The sequence below is a fragment of the Phyllobates terribilis genome, unplaced genomic scaffold, assembly GCF_046119375.1.
Source record: "Phyllobates terribilis strain yellow unplaced genomic scaffold, ASM4611937v1 Scaffold_5__5_contigs__length_657084704, whole genome shotgun sequence".
Classification (NCBI taxonomy): domain Eukaryota; kingdom Metazoa; phylum Chordata; class Amphibia; order Anura; family Dendrobatidae; genus Phyllobates; species Phyllobates terribilis.
In genome coordinates, this window is record NW_027362765.1 from 48,766,747 (window position 1) to 48,787,411 (window position 20,665).

General features: G+C 44.0%; 1 protein-coding gene across 1 annotated transcript in view; it reads right to left on the reverse strand.

Annotated features, from left to right (window-relative positions):
• LOC141271926 (uncharacterized) overlaps window positions 1-20,665 on the reverse strand; it is a 65,246-nt gene that overhangs the window by 38,548 nt on the left and 6,033 nt on the right. The window contains exons 2-3 of the mRNA XM_073682174.1: window positions 5,800-5,949; window positions 5,491-5,670 (exon numbers count right to left, since the gene is read on the reverse strand). Of these exons, the coding sequence (XP_073538275.1) occupies window positions 5,491-5,670; window positions 5,800-5,877 (258 nt within the window). The 5' untranslated portion in view covers window positions 5,878-5,949. The remainder of the gene's footprint in view (window positions 1-5,490; window positions 5,671-5,799; window positions 5,950-20,665) is intronic.

The window sequence follows — 20,665 nt, forward strand, 5'->3', positions numbered from 1 at the left end:
TATTTTTAATTAATAAATAGGTAAACAACGGAGTGTGGGGGAGTCTTTATTCAAATAAAGTATTTTTTTCCTGTGTGTCTGTTTTAACTATTCACTTACATTGTTAGTAATGAAGGTGTGAGATAGACACTGCCCCATTACTAACCTCTGGCTTGATGTCAGTGGACAATACACAGCTGACATCAATCCCAAATATTACCCCGCTTGCCAATGCACCAGGTCAAGCGGGAAGAGCCAGGCAAAGAGCCAGAATTGATACATCTAATGGATGCTCTTTTGGGGCGGCTGAAGGATGCTATTTTTAGGCTGTCTGCTTTACCTTGGCTTGTTATCAATAATAGGGGTGACCCCACGTCTTTTTTTTTTTCTCACATGATGCATCAGCCAATCATAGTATGGCTGTGATGGTGCCAGAAGAGCCCACACCGGAAAAGCTTGTTGATTGGCTGTGCTGCGGCCTTTCAACAAGCTTTGTTCGGGCTGCCGAACCCAAACAGTAACACAAACTTCCTTGAGAAGTCCGTGTGTGGAGTCCGTGCACGGACACTAGGTGTCCAATACAAGCCCCGAACTTAACAGTTCAGGTTCACTCATCCCTACCTATGAAGACAAACTGTATTGTAACACAGCTTCTGGATGTTTTGACAACACAATGGAAGCCAGTGGGTGACAGGTGATGGAAAGAATGCCCCCTATGTCTAACCACTTCAATGTCACTAACGATTTACAGATGGATTTAAGGGGTTAATTATGCGGCTGTGAGTGCTGGCTCTGATTGTCTCACTTAGACTCCGGTGATGGTGATATAACATAGTTGGCACCCTCCAATGTATGAAGTGCGAATGTCAACAAAAGTTAAGAATATGTTTGTTGTAGACAGAACATTTCCCACATTATGGACATGAACATCGCTTTGCCCTTGTGTGAATCTTTGGGAGTCAACAAAACTGGTTGTCTTAGTAAAGCATTTTCTTTATTCTAAACATAGAAATGACTACTCCTTTATGTGACTTCTCTGATGTTTAGTGAGATTTATTTTAGCTCCATAACATTTCCCACATTCTGAGTATGAAAATGGCTTCTCCCCTGAGTGACTTCTCTGATGTTTAATGTAAGGTGCCCCAGCAAGGTAGTCGTGGGCGAGCTGTAGCCCCCTCTCGCTCTGGCACCCTACAGACAATTCGTGTCCTCCCTCTGATGTGTGGCTGTGCATGTGGTGCTCTCCACTTACTTCAAACCATCTGATCGTGGCTGTCTCCAGGCATTTCTCTTCTGGGACCAGGGCAGCAATAAATTCAGAGGACACGAGATTCTTAACCATAACTTGGACTTTACTTGGGGAAGAGGAATATGTACAGTATTTACAGGCAGATATAATGGATAAGGCCCGACAGGTTATTATCTCTCTCACAGGCGCTGGTAACATCTTCAGCCCTGGTTCCCTCTTTAAGAGAAGCATCTCTGTGACTCTAATCTCTATCCCAAGAGACTCTTCTGAAATACCAACAGTGTTCCGGATCCAATATCTCCCCCACGTCTTAGCCTGGAGTCCTACTTATCTTCCTCTGCTTCCTGCAGACTAGAAGTGCCCCGGGTCCTCAATACCTCTGTTGAGTTTCTCCGGCCGGCTAACAGGACTCTTGCGTAGGGAGACTTTTACACTTGTGATCCCACTGTCTGAGGCTATGGAGCTCCCGTCTACCCTAACAGCCACCATATAGTCAGGCTGCCCGTACAGTTCACTGTCCTATCTCTTACTACTCATCACTTCCTGCTTCTGGAAACTAAGCAGAGATTTTCCTAATGTGCCCACCCTCTGTGGACTGTCATCACACATCATTAACCCCATCACGGTCTGTAACACTGCTAGCAGACTCAACCTGACATCTGCACCCAGAACAGTGGCATCTTGTGGCTGATTACAGGTACTGCAGCCCACAAGGAATTATGCCAGGAACAAGCTCTATAACACTCAAGGCTTGGTCAGGGCACTAAGTTCCCCCTCTACTTTACTGACTGGACCACTGATGCTAACCCCTTAGCTTGGCCTACCAACAGTTCTGAGAGGTTTAACTACGGGAACACTCCCTTTAACTACTTCAGTGCCAAGGGAAGGCTACGTCCTTCTCCACTATTACATTAACAAGACGTGATTTTTAGTTAAAACATTTCCCACATTCTGAACATAAATATGGCTTCTCCCCTGTGTGAATTCTCTGATGGTCAGCAAGACTTAATTTCCGGCTAAAAGACGTTCCACATTCTGAACATGAAAATTACTTTTCCCTTTTGTGAATTCTCTGATGCATAGCAATATTTAAATTTCGGTCAAAACTTTTCACACATTTTGAACATGAAAATGTATTCGCTCGTGCTTGAATTCTTTGATGGGAAACAAGTTTTGACCTATATGTAAAATATTTCCCACATTCAGAACATGAATATGGAATTTTCCCTTTGTGAGATCTTTGATGTTTAATATCCTTTCTTTTATTTTGTTTAACAGTCTGTGATGAATCAGAAGATAGGCCCTGTGGTAAAGAATTAAATGGTACACCTTTGCTGTGAAAGGCTGGAAATATATCTGGCATTATAACATGCTCTTGTGGTATATGATGATCATCAGCTTTCAGATCTGTAGATATCACATGTCCAACAGTCAGCTGCCAAAAATAAACCTGAGTTTCTTGAATACTTTTAGTATTTCAATGATATTACACTTCTCAACAATGAAATTGCAACACAACGAAGGAAAAGTAATGGAATTATGAAAATCAAAGATAGATAAAACTGTTAATGATATGCAAATTATGAAAAACTAGAAACAACATTTTCAAAATATCTCAATTGATTTGGTATCGGATATGAGCACAACGTGCAGAAATACATGCACTTACATTCCTTGTCATGAAATCAGTGAGAGATGTCTGGCAGTGGAACTCTTATAGAGAACACAGGAGCGTTCAGCAGAGCGGACGTTCCTGCGTATGGAAGAGTGAGGAAAGATAGGTACCGGTGAAACGACTGGCCGAACTATTGTTTGGCTATCAACTATTTAATGTGGTTTTAGAAGCAGTAGATCATAATTTTAAGCTACTTTGCTGTTCTCTCGTAGTTTTTCACTTCTGTGTTATAGCAAACTTCTTAGATTCATGTTTCAGTGTGTCTGTCACCACTAATTTATAGCCAAATGCTCAAAGAGAAGATTAGGGACCTGCTATTAGGTGAGGTCTGTCTCACACACTTTCAAACAGCACCATGAAAGGACAAGGACAGAAGGTAGAAGTATTGTTATGTAAGAAGAAGCCATGGAATTACAGCATGTGTAATACTAGGGTTGTACATGCAGTTTTTCATTATTTATTTTTGGGAAAAACAGCTCCAAATCTCAAAGCTGCCATAAATAATATAAGGGCAATGTCTTACACTGGGGGAGCACCATAAAGGGTTTCCTTCTGATATGTTAGAAATCCCTTTCTGACATACATCAAATGCGCAAATTGAAGCAGCCCAAGTGCAAAATCCAAGAGAGCTGTGTTACATATAATTTCTACAATACATTTCTCTTGACCAGCAGATCAGATTTCTACAAAAAAGGTATAATTTGCATTGGAGGACAAAAGCCTACTCAGCCATATCGCTCCTATCATGTTAAAACATGATTTCTAGTTCCATTTAATAATATAGGTTGATTCAACACATTTATTAACATCGAAAGAAGCACTATCTATGCAAGTTTTATCTATACACTACAAATGATCAAAGTGATTTACATTGGTGACAAGGCTGTGTAGGTCTACATGACTAGGTGGTAGTCCAGTTCTAGCCAGACACGTGCCAGCATATCCTCAGCTATGGATTCACTGTCTCAGCTCGTTCAGATCCTGTGGCTGAGAGAGGAGCAGATAAACTTAGTCCTTATTGTAACCCCACCAAAAGAAGTGGCAGGGTGTTAGATATGGTGATTGTGCAAAATTTCTGAAATGTTTCTGGTGTGGCCAATCCAACGTTCTGGTAGAGTTTCAGTTAGGCATCGGGAAATATCCAAATGGAAATGCACCATCTTACCGATAGCAGCAGATCTGCTAAACGTAGTCTATCTGTGGCATATAGGAGTGGTTATTTACAGTATCCTCGGAAAAAATGAAGGCTCAATTGACTTTGTGCCTGCTCACTGACAGAACACATTTACTTTTGGCGAGTCCCTCATGTGCTCAATAAGGGCACATGGTTTTTATGAGCCACAAATCCTAACGTTGGGGCGATTGACCTTTTCACTGAGGTGAAAGGTAGCTCCTTACAGAACAGCAGCCTGTCAGCAAATCCGACTTCTTCCAGTTGGCTCTGCAAGTCAATGCAAAAGTCATGGTGTTTCAGGTAGTCATCTGATTCCAGCTCCTAAAGTAGATGTGATCTATGTGGCTTACAACACAGACATTTCATAAGATAAGCCATCCCATGGTTTGTGACAAATGTAGTTCCATACTAGTCAGTCTGGTCGACTTTCTAGGACTTACACTCGCACATAATTTGGATGCTGTTGACTGACTCTTCAGAAGTCTTTGGCCAGCTTGGACTTTTCCCATGATATAAACACCCAGTTGTTTCATTTTGCTTCACCCAATGCGAAATGCAGTTTCTATGCAGAGCACATTTACCAAATTTATTGTTAAAGTTTTGTTGTACTGTCACAACATACCCTGTTCTTGTAAATTCCAAAATGCAAAAAAGCTTTTTTTTTTTTCACTTCAACTTGGTCCACATATGTCATATTATGTACGCACATTTTAAAATTAGCTCTTGAAAAATGAAAGCTGTACTATGGTTGTTATGGACAATCAATCAAGTTTTACTTTGTTTTTCTTTCACTGGCCATTTACTACTAATGTTACTTTAACTACAGACCTATACCTTTGAACCATCGTTCTTGAATCACCGTGTATACTTCATATGAAAATTTCACAACCAAACAAAAGGAAGAGCAAAAACGCATCTCAACAATGGGTCAGAGTTTTCCTCATATGCATTATGTTGTATAATTCAGGTGGGAAAGCTATATTCCCGGGCTGAAATTCATCACTGTATTGAAGAAAAATACCTAATATTTTTCTATTTAAACAAGACATCCTCTCCACATCTGCCCCACAAGGGAAACCCCAGCAAGAATCTAATTGACAATCATCATGTTGCAGTTTGTGGAGAGTATGGGTATTTGCAAATAGAAAAATATCTTTAAAAAAAATATATATTCCAGAAACCTCGCTTAACAACAAGTGTTTAGTCCTATTACCTGGTGATGTGAGGGGCTGGGGAACCTCCATCATGATGTCCTTGTACTGATCTTTGTGTCCTTCTAAATACCCCCACTCCTCCCTGGAGAAATAAACATCCTGACACTTTATAGGGACCTGACACATACAATGATACCGTCATCTCCCGATCCCTTCATAGCATTACTGTACAATGTCCCAGCATTCCCAGCAGTGTCACCTCTCCAGTCAGCAGCTCAATCATCTTGTAGGTGAGTTCTAGGATCTTCTGGTCATCAATGTCCTCATGTATCAGGGGGTGAGATGAAGTCCCCATTATTGGGCTCAGGGTTCTTCCCCATCCCTCAGACACAGGGTCCTGACAGCGTTCACTAGAGGTCTTCTTCACTACTGTGTAATCCTGGTTATGGAGAGACACATTAATAAATCTCACTACAGACATTTCCAGAGTCCTCACCTCTCCAGTTCTGTCCATCTGTTATTCCCATAGATAAGAATGATGTAATGTAACGTCATCAGAATCTCTCACCTCTCCAGTAAGCCGGAAGAGGATCTCTAGGGTGAGGTGTAATATCTTCTCCACTATATTGTCCCTGTCCCTATCCATCCTTGACGGGTCAATCAGGAAAATTCTCTTATATAGAAGATTTACACTGAGAGTATCTGATATTGTAGGGACCTAAATGGGGAGAAGATGAGCCAATGTAACAGCATATTCTATGTAAAAATAAAATTACTGGAGGTGACAAGAAAAAATATATGAGATATACCGTGTGGGTTTTGTATTCTCTCTCTTTGTATAGACAGTAGTGATGAGTGAGCGTGCTCGTTTAATCTTTTCACCGAGCACGCTCAGGTGCTTACCAAGTAGTTTCGGCGTGCTTGTACATTATGTTAGAGTCCCTGCGTCTGCATGATTTACAGCTGTAAGACAGCCTGAACTCATGTGAGGATTCCCTAACAAACAAGCAATCCCTGCATGTGTTCAGGCGGTCTTAAAGCTGTAAGTCATGCAGCCGCAGGGACTCTAACATAATATACGAGCATGCCGAAGATACTCGGTAAGCACCCGAGCGTGCACGGTGAATGGGTTATATGAGCACGCTCGCTCATCACTAATAGACAGAAACATGAGTTGAATATATTATCCGGGCAACTCTTCCACATCAGGCCTTCACATGATCTCTACAGTCACTGGCTGCAGAGGCGATTCCAATATTTCAATGAATATGGTGTTTGCTGAGGGAGTGAAACATGAGTATTAGTGATGAGTGAGCGTCCTCATCACTGCTCAATAGTCGATCGAGCATCGGGGTGCTCGGGTACGCTTCTTACTCTATCAACTATCGTGAATGTTCAAGCGTGTTGGAATATGTTTAGTGCAACAACTCCATTCCTGTGTATGTAAATGTTCTATTGCTAGGTTTGTGTATTGTCTATAAAGTTAAAAAAAAAAAAAACTCCCAGAGGCTCACACACTGAAAAGACCATGTGACTGTGTTCAATTTCCTGTGTCTGTGCATGAGAGGAGAAGCAGCCTGCTGATGCTGCACAGAGACACTTAAGATATGTATATTCCTGATTCCACAAAGCTTATCATATCTGTACCTGTTTATAGCTAATTAAAGCTTTGTTCTGTTGTCAACACGCTTTGAGAGTATCCTGAATGATCCGCTGCCAACAGGTTATGGGCCCAGCGTGACACAGAACTCCAGCATGACACAGAACCCCAGCGTGACACAGAAGAGTAATACAGCAACAGAAGTCCAAAGCAAAAGCAGCACAGCGCAACAGAGAAGATGTCCACAAGCAGGCATCACTGCAAGTTCTCAGTGCAAAGTCTCACCAATCAGAATGATCAATCTTGGAAATTTAAGGTGAAAATGCTGCTCATAAGGGAAGGCACGTGGAAATATATGCAGAAACAAGTGCCTCATCCATTACCAGATGATTGGCTAGAGAAGGATCAAAAAGCACAAAGCACTATCTCCCTCAGTGTAGATGATGATCAGATTGTGCATATATGCAAATGTGCAACTACATAAGAGATGTGGGATGAATTACAGAAAGTGCATGAAAGATCAAATCTCAGCAATAAGCTTTATCTCATGAGAAAACTGTATCATGCTAAACTAAGTGATGGATAGAATATGCAGGACTATATAAGAAACACCCTAGAGATTGTGGAGTGTCTCAGGGGCACTGGAGAAGAAATTAAAGACTTTCATGTTGCTGCACTACTATTAAGTGGTCTTCCAGAAAATTATGACACACTTGTCACTGCACTAGATGCACGGCCAGATGATGAGCTCACACTAGAATATGTCATAGGCAAGCTTGTAGATGAATTCAAGTGAAAAACACACAATGTAAGCAGCAGTAATGAATCTAGAGCAGAAACAGCATTAAAGACACAGGACTTTCCTAAAAATAAGATCAATCTAAGGGAAACTTGTGAATGTTTTGTCTGTAGAAAGCCCGGCCACCTTAAAGCAGACTGCAAAATTTGGAAAGCAAGAATGGGTCAGCTTAAAAAGCAGAACAGTGATCAAAAGGTGAAAACAGCTGTAGAGGAAAAGTCTACATGTGTTGAAACTGCATTTAATAACAGTACAGGCTCATCTGCAAAGCATATGTGGTGTATAGACTCTGGTGCTAGCAGCCATATGACGAATAACAAGGATTTCTTCACTGACCTTGATGAAAGCAAGTCAGAAAAGGTCATCTTAGCTAATGGTCAATATATGACTTTAGAAGGAGTAGGAGACCGCTACCTCCACTGTCCAGTTTCCTCAGCACAAAGCAGAAAGATCCCAGTAAAGGATGTTCTCTATGTTCCCAGTCTTAAAAGCAATCTTCTGTCAGTAAAGAAGCTTACGCAAAAAGAGAATGTAGTTACTTTTAAAGACAACAGCTGCATTATATCAAAGAAGGGTCATATTCTTGCAGAAGGAAAAATCCAAAGTCAACTTTATCAGCTAAAATGCAAAGAAAGAGTGTACAGTGCTAGACAAGATCTGCATAAAAACTGTATCCTTATATGGCACAGACGTCTTGGGCACAGAGACCCAGAAGCAATAAGGAAGCTAGGTCAACTTGCAAATGGTGAGCAAATCAAGCAATGTAGTCGAATGATGAAGTGCACTAGTTGTCTTAAAGGGAAAATGTCCAGAAAATCCTTTCCTAAAGTAAGCACCACTAGATCTGCACAGCCACTGGATTTGATATACACAGATGTTTGTGGTTCAATGAGTATTCAAACTCCAAGCAAGAAGAGATATTTTCTCACATTTATTGATGACTACTCCAGATATACAGTCGCCTACCTGCTTCACAGTAAGGATGAAGTTCCACAGAAACTTGAAGAATATCTTGCCATAGTATTTAACAAATTTGGAAGAATGCCAAAAGCCCTGCGTGCAGATAATGGGACTGAATATAAAAGTGGTAAGGTGCAAACCATTTTGAAAAAGAATGGAATTGTGTTCCAGACTACCATCCCATACAACCCAGAACAAAATGGCACTGCAGAGAGAAAGAACCGCACTCTCTGTGAAAGTGGAAGTATGTTGTTTGATGCTAATCTACCTACAACGTATTGGGGAGAAGTCATCACGACAGCTTGCTATCTTCAAAACAGACTGCCAGGTAAAGCCACAAATAAAACTCCATATGAGCTATGGAACTGGGAGAAGCCTAACCTGAAGCACCTAAGGATATTTGGAAGCAAAACGTTTGTGTATGTTCCCAAAGAAAAACGTTCCAAGTGGGAATCACATGCAAAGCAAGGAGTCCTAGTGGGCTATAGCGAAACTCAAAAGGGATACAGAATCTTGCACCCAGAGACCAACACAGTAACAATCAGCAGAGACATAGTGATTGATGAGAACTCATTTTCGCTCAAATTCCATGAAGTTACATCAGTCATTCAAGCCAAGAAACAAGAACAAGAATCTCAATCACCAAACCCAGACACTGAAAAAGAAAACACTGAAGTCTGGATAAGCTCTGAAGCAAGCAAGAAAGAAACAGAAGAACCAAGTTAACCTCCAGTCAGGAGATCAGAAAGACCAAACAAAGGCATCCCAGCTAGATGCCTTTCTTATATGGTCAGAACACTTCCTGAGCCAGAGCCACAGTCATGGCAAGAGATGCAAATACTGCCTGTCCGAGAAGCAGAATATGTGTCAGCTGCTTATGCAAGTGAAGAAGGTATTTGGTTGAAACAACTTTTGGAAGATTTCGGCAAGCCACTAGCTCAGCCAACAGTTATCTATGAGGACAACCAAGGATGTATTAAACTTGCCAGCAGTGAGAAGATAAGTGCAAGGACTAAACACATCGACGTTAAACATCACCACTTACGTGACTTAGTAGAACGTGGTGTACTAGAGTTTGTTTATTGCGAGTCTGACAAGATGTTAGCTGATGGTATGACAAAACCATTGCCAAGAGCCAAGTTTGAGGACTTCAGAACCGCAATAGGACTAACAGGATAAGTAGTTGTTGAGTGGGGGTGTTGAAATATGCTTAGTGCAACAGCTCCATTCCTGTATATGTAAATGTTCTATTGCTAGGTTTGTGTATTATCTATAAAGTTAAAAAAAAAAAAACTCCCAGAGGCTCACACACTGAAAAGACCATGTGACTGTGTTCAGTTTCCTGTGTCTGTGCATGAGAGGAGAAGCAGCCTGCTGATGCTGCACAGAGACACTTAAGATATGTATATTCCTGATTCCACAAAGCCTATCATATCTGTACCTGTTTATAGCTAATTAAAGCTTTGTTCTGTTGTCAACACACTTTGAGAGTATCCTGAATGATCCGCTGCCAACAGAGCGCCATGCCAGAGTCCCCGCCCCACATGTTTTGCGCCTGTTAAACACAGCCAACTAACATGCGGGGATTGCCTGCCATACACGGTAATGCCGTAGCCATGTTGGCTACTGGCATTACTGTGTTTGGCCGGCCACATCGCGTCATCGAGTCTTGTATATCTTGTGACATTTTTTCCTGTAAAATCCATTTTATTTTTGGTTTTGCATGTTTTATTGTCAATCCGTAAAAATGGAGTAATACTCTGACAACATTGTTCCCAGCAGCGACCTTGGAGTCAGAAAGGAGTCCAGGCGTCTTCCCCATGCTGTTCCCATTCCATTTGAGCGCAGTTTCCATCCATTTCAGTGATTTTCCTGGCCCCTCCCCCCCCAAGCCCTCCTTTTAGGATTTTCCGGTAAAACGCTCGAGTTTCCCATTGACTTCCATTATACTCGTCACTCGATTCGAGCACTCGAGCATTTTAGTGTCCTCTCATCACTACTGTACATACATTCCTACGGCTTTCCGGCTGCAGAAATTCTGTGGTTAATGCCACTGAGAATACTAATGCGGAAATGGGGTGGTTAAGTCCCACATTTTATCCTTTGCATTACATTTTAAATTATAATGCAGATATTCTCAGTGTGTGCAGAAGACATTTCCAATCACTGTGATTGTGATTGGAAACTTCTTTTAAGTTTAAATTTTCTACTACAGCTTCAGTCACCAGAACAAAAATCAGTATGGTACAGCCACATAATGTAGTGGAAAATTCAGCTGATGGGTTCCCTTAAAATAACGTGGAGGTTTTTTTTATTTAAATTGATCTCCTAGAAGACAACTTTGAGATGTATACTTTTCAGGACACAATGGTGCCTATTCATCAAGAAACACCTACCTATTAAAGGCATTTCCTAACTTTGGAAAGCCCTTGCCCACTGACTACAGTATGCATAAAAAATAAACAGACAAACTGCACTTTACTCACCCTTCCAGGGTCCCGCACTTAGTCTCCGCTGCTGCGCCCTGTGTATGTTATTGCCTACAGTACGGACGGAATGTCTACAGCGCTGCAACCAATCAGTGAGCTCTGCGACTCTCGTGCCGTCAACTCGGGCAGAATGTCTCGGCTCAGGAATCGTCTGCTGCGCTGTCAACGTGATGTCAGTGCAAACAATAACAGACATTTTGTCAGAGACTCAGCGCCGGACCCGGGGAGGGTTAGTAAACCACACTTTGCTTTTTAAAACAAACTGCAGCTGGGATGATAAAATATAATCCAGAGGCATAGATGCAAGTCAAAACAGATGACACACTGCCCCTTTATATTCTATGCTGCTTTTCACGCCTGTGTTTTTTTGCCTAAATCCTCTTCCAGATGGACGTGATTTTTCTCATACACAAAAAAAAAGTTTCGAATTTCATCAGTGTTGTGGATCTGAGTCTCATCAGTGTTTTTCATTCGAGTTTCGTCACTTTCAGTTTTTACCATCAGAGTTCATCAGCAATGAAGATGCAATTTTCATATTTCATTTCCCAGAGCAGCATGCATGGCGTATAAGTCAATGTTACCCTTCAGATCCCATTCTTAAGCCTCTCGCCAAATCAAATCTCATACTTTGCACTGACGAGGGGCAACACCCTGAAACACTGCCTGCAAATTGAGATTCTGGTTTGACTTTTATCCTATGTCATATGGCAAGGCTCATTATCCCCTTTACGACCTATGTTGTATAGGTACATCATAGGTCGCCTCCCCCTCTTTGATGCGGGCTCCGCTGTTGAGCCCGTATATTTCCCGGCACATAACAGCTAATTTAATCAGCTGTCATGTGCATCCAACAGCCGCGGAGGGAATCACGATCCACCCGCGACTGTTAACATGGTAAATGCCGCTGTCAATCTCTGACATTTAACATGATTGCGCCAGAAGCACGTCACTAGCCACGCCCATGTCACATAATCGCGGGGTGCCGTTGGGTGGGCATGACAACCGGGGGTCTGCAATAGACCCCCGTGTTTTTCAGTGCATATCTGCTATGAGTGCCGCCCCCGGCCAGCGTTCATAAAAGATGATCAGAAGACCACAGCTTCAAGGTTCCTAAGGAAACTATTGAAGCAAGTAAAAAGTAGAAAAAAAAGTTTAAAAATATAAAAAAAAATTGAAAAAATATAAAAGTTCAAATCATCCCCCTTTTGCCCCATTCAAAATAAAACAATAAAAAATACACATATTTGGTATCGCCGCATTCAGAATCATCCGATCTATCAAAATATAAAAATGAATCCAATCGGTAAACTGCATAACGAGAAAAAAAGATCAAAACGCCAGAATTAATTTTTTTGGTCACCGCAACATTGCAATAAAATGCAATAACGGGGTGATCAAAACATCGCATCTACCCCAAAATGGTATACAAGCGTCAGCTTGGTGCGCAAAAAATAAGACCTCACTCGGCTCCAAATCCTAAAAAATGGAGATGCTACGGGTCTCGGAAAATGGTGCCATTTTTTTTTCTGCACACTCTGGAAATTTTATTCACCACTTAAATAAAAAAGAACCTAAGCATGTTTGGTATCTACGAACTCATAATAACCTGGAGAATCATAATGGTAAGTCAATTTTAGCATTTAGTGAACAAGGTAAAGAAAAAAATTGTGGAATTGTACTTTATTTGCAAATGGATTTTTTTCCCCTTTTTCCAGTACATTATGTGGTAAAACCAATGATGTCGTTCAAAACTACAACTCGCCCTGCGAAAAACAGGCCCTCACATATTGATGGAAAAAAAACGAAAATGCAAAAAATGGAAAATCCAAAGGTGGTGAAAGGGTCGATATTGACTTTTAGGATTGCTACTTCCAATAGGTGGCACTACAGTTCAAGGCCTCTTCATCTCTATGCATATTTAATTCCCATAGGGGCATGCATGTCGTATAGGTTTCCTCACTCTTACATGCCAGGCCTGGCTTGTCACTCTCCACAAGGAGGAACCTTACCCTCTAGATCACATATGGAAAAAGAAATAAATGACAAAGCTTGTCCTGTCCGTTGCAATCTTAATCACGGAGAGCACATGGAGTGCATACCGATGCCTTCCATGTGCTGTCCAATATTTTCACAGACCTGTAGACTTGCAGGGGTAATTTTGATCCGTGACTCGGATCAAAAATGGACACATCTCCATGAATTTTTGAAGGACATAAGGTCGGTAAAGACAAGGACATGTGAACAGGACTATAGTCTTTAGATAATCATGTGCTTCTTTTCATCTTGCTGCAAGTTTAGATTAATGGTGTGATAATGATGCTAGACCGAACTGTGAACCGAAGCGAACGGAGCAGGAAGCCGCTTCAGAAGATGTGATGCCCACTTTAAATGTTACTTTGACACTAGCCACTTCTCACGGATAAGCCACGAAGCAGGGTAGTCAGAAGGTCCGAGGTCCCCCCCCCCCCCCCCACAGAAAGCAGGAGACTGGGGAGCAGTGCACTACTGCTTCAGAAGAGGATACCCATTTTAAAAGGTTACAAAAAGAAGCGGATACATTGGATGGTGGGGTATTCTCCTCTCCTGATTGCTAGGACCACCAGCAATCCCAAAAATAAGGTCCAGAAACCCTGAAACAGGGATCTGCAGACTCATCTTGAATGGAGAAGAGCAAATGTTCCACCGCCATTTCATTCTCCGTTTATGCGGCTGTCAGGGAAAGACGATATTTCCAGAAAAACTACAGACCATGACTGATTTGAAGGTCAAACATGCGCACCTTCTGTCCATTCAAGACAGGGCTGGAGAGCTCCGTTCTCGAGATTTCAGAACTTTATTCTCAGGATCACGGAGGGTTTCAGCAGACGGACCCCAGCGATCAGTAAGTTCTCCCCTATCCTATGAATAGGGGATAACTTGCAATTCTTAGCAAAACCATATTACTCTACAGTGTGGTTATAGCTTATTTATAGCGTAAACCACCCAAAGTGCCTATAGCTTTCTGAAAGGATGTATTTACCGGAGTAGGTGATTACGGAGCCAAACTACTAAGGAGAATCAACAATGTAACATGCAAAGTCTTAGATTACAGCAAGACAAAGCACAGAATAATACAACCATGGAGAAGAGGAATAAAACTATTAACCCCGGACCCAGAATAACCCATAATCAGGTCTAATTAACCCCACCTCCAGGATAAGTGTCCTCATTCTAGGATCGACATCACAGACATTTCATGGGAAATCCCTTTATTCTAAACTATTATAGCCCAAATTAGGGAAATTACAGGTTTTACATTTCTCCAAATTTCTATGGATATAAAAACCCGACATTTTCATTCCCTCTAAATCTCCACCCCAGAGAGAAAGTATCATATGTCCCCTAACCAGAGTGACCTCCCCTGTATACATGATCACATCCATCGTTATATTACTGTACATATACACATGGCAGAACTGGGGGAAGGGGGGCACTATCTCCGTGAATGGAGGGGTTAATGCCCCCTGTATACATGAGCACATCCAGCTTTATATTACTGTACATACAGTGGTGGCCAAAAGTATTGGCACCCCTGCAATTCTGTCAGATAATACTCAGTTTCATCCTGAAAATGATTGCAATCACAAATTCTTTGGTATTATTATCTTCATTTAATTTGTCTTCAATGAAAAAACACAAAAAGAATTGTCCTAAAGCCAAATTGGATACAATTCCACACCAAACCTAAAAAAGGGGGTGGATAAAAGTATTGGCACCCTTTGAAAAATCATGTGATGCTTCTCTAATTCGTGTAATTAACAGCACCTGTAACTTACCTGTGGCACCTAACAGGTGTTGGCAATAACTAAATCACATTTGCAGCCAGTTAACATGGATTAAAGTTGACTCAACCTCTGTCCTGTGTCCTTGTATGTACCACATTGAGCATGGAGAAAAGAAAGAAGACCAAAGAACTGTCTGAGGACTTGAGAAACCAAATTGTGAGAAAGCATGAGCAATCTCAAGGCTACAAGTCCATCTCCAAAGACCTGAATGTTCCTGTGTCTCGGGTGCGCAGTGTCATCAGGAAGTTTAAAGCCCATGGCACTGTGGCTAACCTCCCTAGATGTGGACGGAAAAGAAAAATTTACGAGAGATTTCAACGCAAGATTGTGCGGATGGTGGATAAAGAACCTCGACTAACATCCAAACAAGTTCAAGCTGCCCTGCAGTCCGAGGGTACAACAGTGTCAACCCGTACTATCCGTCGGCGTCTGAATGAAAAAGTACTGTATGGTAAGATTCCCAGGAAGACCCCACTTCTTACCCCGAGACATAAAAAAGCCAGGCTGGAGTTTGCCAAAACTTACCTGAGAAAGCCTAAAACATTTTGGAAGAATGTTCTCTGGTCAGATGAGACAAAAGTAGAGCTTTTTGAGAAAAAGCATCAACATAGAGTGTACAGGAAAAAAAAAAAAAGAGGCATTTAAAGAAAAGAACACAGTCCCTACAGTCAAACATGGCGGAGGTTCCCTGATGTTTTGGGGTTGCTTTTCAAGCCTCTGGAACTGGACTGCTTGACCGTGTGCATGGCATTATGAAGTCTGAAGACTACCAACAAATTTTGCAGCATAATGTAGGGCCCAGTGTGAGAAAGCTGGGTCTCCCTCAGAGGTCATGGGTCTTCCAGCAGGACAATGACCCAAAACACACTTCCAAAAGCACTATAAAATGGTTTTAGAGTAAGCACTGGAGACTTCTAAGGTGGCCAGCAATGAGTCCAGACCTGAATCCCATAGAACACCTGTGGAGAGATCTCAAAATGGCAGTTTGGAGAAGGCACCCTTCAAATATCAGGGACCTGGAGCAGTTTGCCAAAGAAGAATGGTCTACAATTCCAGCAGAGCATTGTAAGAAACTCATTGATGGTTACCGGAAGCGGTTGTTCGCAGTTATTTTGGCTAAAGGCTGTGCAACCAATTATTAGGCTGAGGGTGCCAATACTTTTGTCTGGCCCATTTTTGGAGTTTTGTGTGAAATGATCAATGATTTGATTTTTGCTTCATTCTCTTTTGTGTTTTTTCCTTGCAAGCAAATTAAATGAAGATAATAATACCAAAGAATTTGTGATTGCAATCATTTTCAGGAAGAAACTGAGTATTATCTGACAGAATTGCAGGGGTGCCAATACTTTTGGCCACCACTGTATACACATGGCAGAACTGGGGGAAGGGGGCACTATCTCCGGGAATGGGGGGGGGTTAATGCCCTCTGCGCCCAGTAATGGGGAATCTCCACATACCTCCACATGCAGAGCCGCACACCACATATACAGTGGGGGAAATAAGTATTTGATCCCTTGCTGTTTTGTAAGTTTGCCCACTGACAAAGACATGAACAGTCTATAATTTTAAGGGTAGGTTAATTTTAACTTTGAGAGATAGAATATACAAAATAAATCAAGAAAATCACATTGTATAAATTAGATAATTTTTTTTGCATTTTGCAGTGAGAAATAAGTATTTGATCCCCTACAAACCCTTATGAGTTCTGGCTCCTACAGACCAGTTAGACGCTCCTAATCAACTCGTTACCTGCATTAAAGACAGCTGTCTTACATAGTCACCTGTATAAAAGACTCCTGGCCACAGACTCAATTAATCAGTCAGACTCTAACCTCTACAACATGGGCAAGACCAAAGAGCTTTCTAGGGATGTCAGGGACAAGATCATAGACCTGCACAAAGCTGGAATGGGCTATAAAACCTTAAGTAAGATGCTGGATGAGAAGGAGAGAGCTGTTGGTGCAATAGTAAGAAAATGGAAGAAATACAAAATGACTGTCAATCGACATCGATCTGGGCATCATGCAAAATCTCACCTCGTGGGGTATCCTTGATCATGCGGAAGGTGAGATATCAGCCTAAAAGTACACGGTGGGAACTTGTTAATGATCTCAAGGCAGCTGGGACCACAGTCACCAAGAAAACCATTGGTAACACATTACGCCTTAAAGGTTTAAAATCCTGCAGTGCCTGCAAGGTCCCTCTGCTCAAGAAGGCACATGTGCAGGCCCGTCTGAAGTTTGCCAATGAACACCTGGATGATTCTGTGAGTTATTAGGAGAAGGTGCTGTGGTCAGATGAGACAAAAATTGAGCTCTTTAATGTTAACTCAACTCGCCGTGTTTGGAGGAAAAAGGATGAGCACAACCCTAAGAACATCATCCCAACCATGAAGCATGGTGGGGGAAACATTATACTTTGGGGGTGCTTTTCTGCAAAGGGGACATGACGACTGCACCGTACTGAAGGGAAGATGGATGGGGTCATGTATTGCGAGATTTTGGCCAACAAGCTCCTTCCCTCAGTAAGAGCATTGAAGATGGGTCATGGCTGGGTCTTCCAGCAAGACAATGACCCAAAACATACAGCCAAGGCAACAAAGTAGTGGCTCAAAAAGAAGCACAGTAAGGTCATGGAGTGACCTAGCCAGTCTCCAGACCTTAATCCCATAGAAAACTTATGGAGGGAGTTGAAGCTCCGAGTTGCCAAGCGACAGCCTCAAAATCTTAATGATTTAGGGATTATCTACAGAGGAGTGGACCAAAAATCCTCCTGACATGTGCGCAAACCTCATCAACTAGAAAAAATGTCTGACTGCTGTGCTTGCCAACAAGGGTTTTGCCACCAAGTATTAAGTGTTGTTTGCCAGAGGAATCAAATACTTATTTCTCTCTGCAAAATCCAAAAAAAATTATCTCATTTATACAATGTGATTTTCTTGATTTTTTGGGGATATTCTATCTCTCAATGTTAAACTTAACCTACCCTTAAAATTATAGACTGGTCATGTCTTTGTCAGTGGGCAAAATTACAAAAACAGCAAGGGATCAAATACTTATTTCCTTCACTGTATGGCTGTTCTGTGCGCACAGGACCTGTGTTGAGGTCACAGGAGGGGAGGAGTCAGGGGTCACATGATCAGGGGCCTCAGTGGATGCAGGACTCTGCTGTGCTGGTTGTCATGGTGCTGGATGAGGTGAAGGTTATGTGTGGGGTCAGGAGGGGTTTACAGTGTGGATGTAGCAGAGCCGCGTGTGTACGAGGTGTACGGAGCGGAGCCGCGTGTGTACGAGGTGTACGGAGAGGAGCCGCGCGTGTACGAGGTGTACGGAGCGGAGCCGCGCGTGTACGAGGTGTACGGAGCGGAGCCGCGCGTGTACGAGGTGTACGGAGCGGAGCCGCGCGTGTACGAGGTGTACGGAGCGGAGCCGCGCGTGTACGAGGTGTACGGAGCGGAGCCGCGCGTGTACGAGGTGTACGGAGCGGAGCCGCGCGTGTACGAGGTGTACGGAGCGGAGCCGCGCGTGTACGAGGTGTACGGAGCGGAGCCGCGCGTGTACGAGGTGTACGGAGCGGAGCCGCGCGTGTACGAGGTGTACGGAGCGGAGCCGCGCGTGTACGAGGTGTACGGAGCGGAGCCGCGTGTGTACGGAGCGGAGCCGCGTGTATACGAGGTGTACGGAGCGGAGCCGCGTGTGTACGAGGCGTACGGAGCGGAGCCGCGTGTGTACGAGGCGTACGGAGCGGAGCCGCTCGTGTACGAGGCGTACGGAGCGGAGCCGCGTGTGTACGAGGCGTACGGAGCGGAGCCGCGTGTGTACGAGGCGTACGGAGCGGAGCCGCTCGTGTACGAGGCGCACGGAGCGGAGCCGCTCGTGTACGAGGCGCACGGAGCGGAGCCGCTCGTGTACGAGGCGCACGGAGCGGAGCCGCTCGTGTACGAGGCGCACGGAGCGGAGCCGCTCGTGTACGAGGCGCACGGAGCGGAGCCGCTCGTGTACGAGGCGCACGGAGCGGAGCCGCTCGTGTACGAGGCGCACGGAGCGGAGCCGCTCGTGTACGAGGCGCACGGAGCGGAGCCGCTCGTGTACGAGGCGAACGGAGCGGAGCCGCTCGTGTACGAGGCGCACGGAGCGGAGCCGCTCGTGTACGAGGCGTACGGAGCGGAGCCGCGCGTGTACGAGGCGTACGGAGCGAAGCCGCGCGTGTACGAGGCGTGCGGAGCCGCGCATGTACGAGGTGTACGGAGCCGCGCATGTACAAGACGTGTGCGGAGCGGAGCCGCTCGTGTACAAGATGTGTGCGGAGCGGAGCCACGAGTGTACAAGACGTGTGCGGAGCGGAGCCGCGCGTGTACAAGACGTGTGCGGAGCGGAGCCGCGCGTGTACAAGACGTGTGCGGAGCGGAGCCGCGCGTGTACAAGACGTGTGCGGAGCGGAGCCGCGCGTGTACAAGACGTGTGCGGAGCGGAGCCGCGCGTGTACAAGACGTGTGCGGAGCGGAGCCGCGCGTGTATGACGTGTGCGGAGCGGAGCCGCGTGTGTACGACGTGCGCGGAGTGGAGCCATGTGAGTACAGAGCAGAGCCAGCCATGTGTGTTTGATGTGTGCAGAGTGGAGCCGTGTGTTTAGGATTGAGGCCACGGCCCCACTATCAGTATCCGGTCAGTATTTTTTCTCAGGAGTGGGAGCCAAAACCAGGTGAGGAACAGTCAGAGAAAAGGTATAATAGAAACAAGTCACCAATTCTGCATTTATCACCCACTCCTGGTTTTGGCTCCCACTCCTGAGAAAAAATACTGATAGCGGGGCTGTGGCCTTAATCGGAGCAGAGCCGTTTGTTTACAATGTGTACAGACCAGAGCTGTGTATCCAATATAAATGGAATGGAGCCGTGTGTATGTGTGTACAGATCGTAGCCGTGTGTTTTTTGTATTGAGTATAGTCGTGTAAGGAGCGAAGCCGTGTGTGCAGAGAAGCACCATGTGTGTATTGCATGTGCAAAGTGGAGCCGTGCGTGTGGAGCGGAGCTGTGGGAACGATTTATATGGCGTGGAGCTGTGTGTATGATGTGTACGGAGCGGAGCCGTTTGTAGTGTACGGAGTGGAGCAGTGTACAGAGCGGAGACGTATGTGTAAGACGTGTACGGAACTGAGCTGTGTGTGTATAACGTGAATAGAGTTGTGTGTACAATCTGTACAGAGCGGAGGCACGTGTGTACATATTGTAGCTGGGTGTAGTGTACGAAGCGGAGCCGTGGATGTGCAACGTGTACGGAGCAGAGGTGCGTGTGTACGGAGAGGAGGCGTGTGTGTACAACGTGTATGGAGTGGAGCTGTGTGTAGTGTACGAAGCAAAAAAAACCACAGCAAAATAATCAGCAGTATTTACCTGCTCAGATCTTCAGACCAAAATGCACTACCAGGGTGCAGCAGACCCACATAAAGATGGCGGCTACACAGGTGCAAAATACTGATGAGGCAATCACTCACAACCTACCATTTCATGGAGGGGGTGACTGCTTAGTATTTGAATTGCACACAAAAAGGCTTGTATAGGGCGCTGTTCACACTTGGGTAGTGCACAGTATCTGGCTTACAGCCTATTAGTTACACCCATACTATTAGATTAGGCGGGCTGCCCGGTACTATCCAAGTGCACCCCCCGGGAACAGACACCCCAGCTTACAATGCCAGCACTGATGGGCCCGGCTGCACCTCGGAATAGAAAAGTGCAAAAATGTGTATATATATATATATAT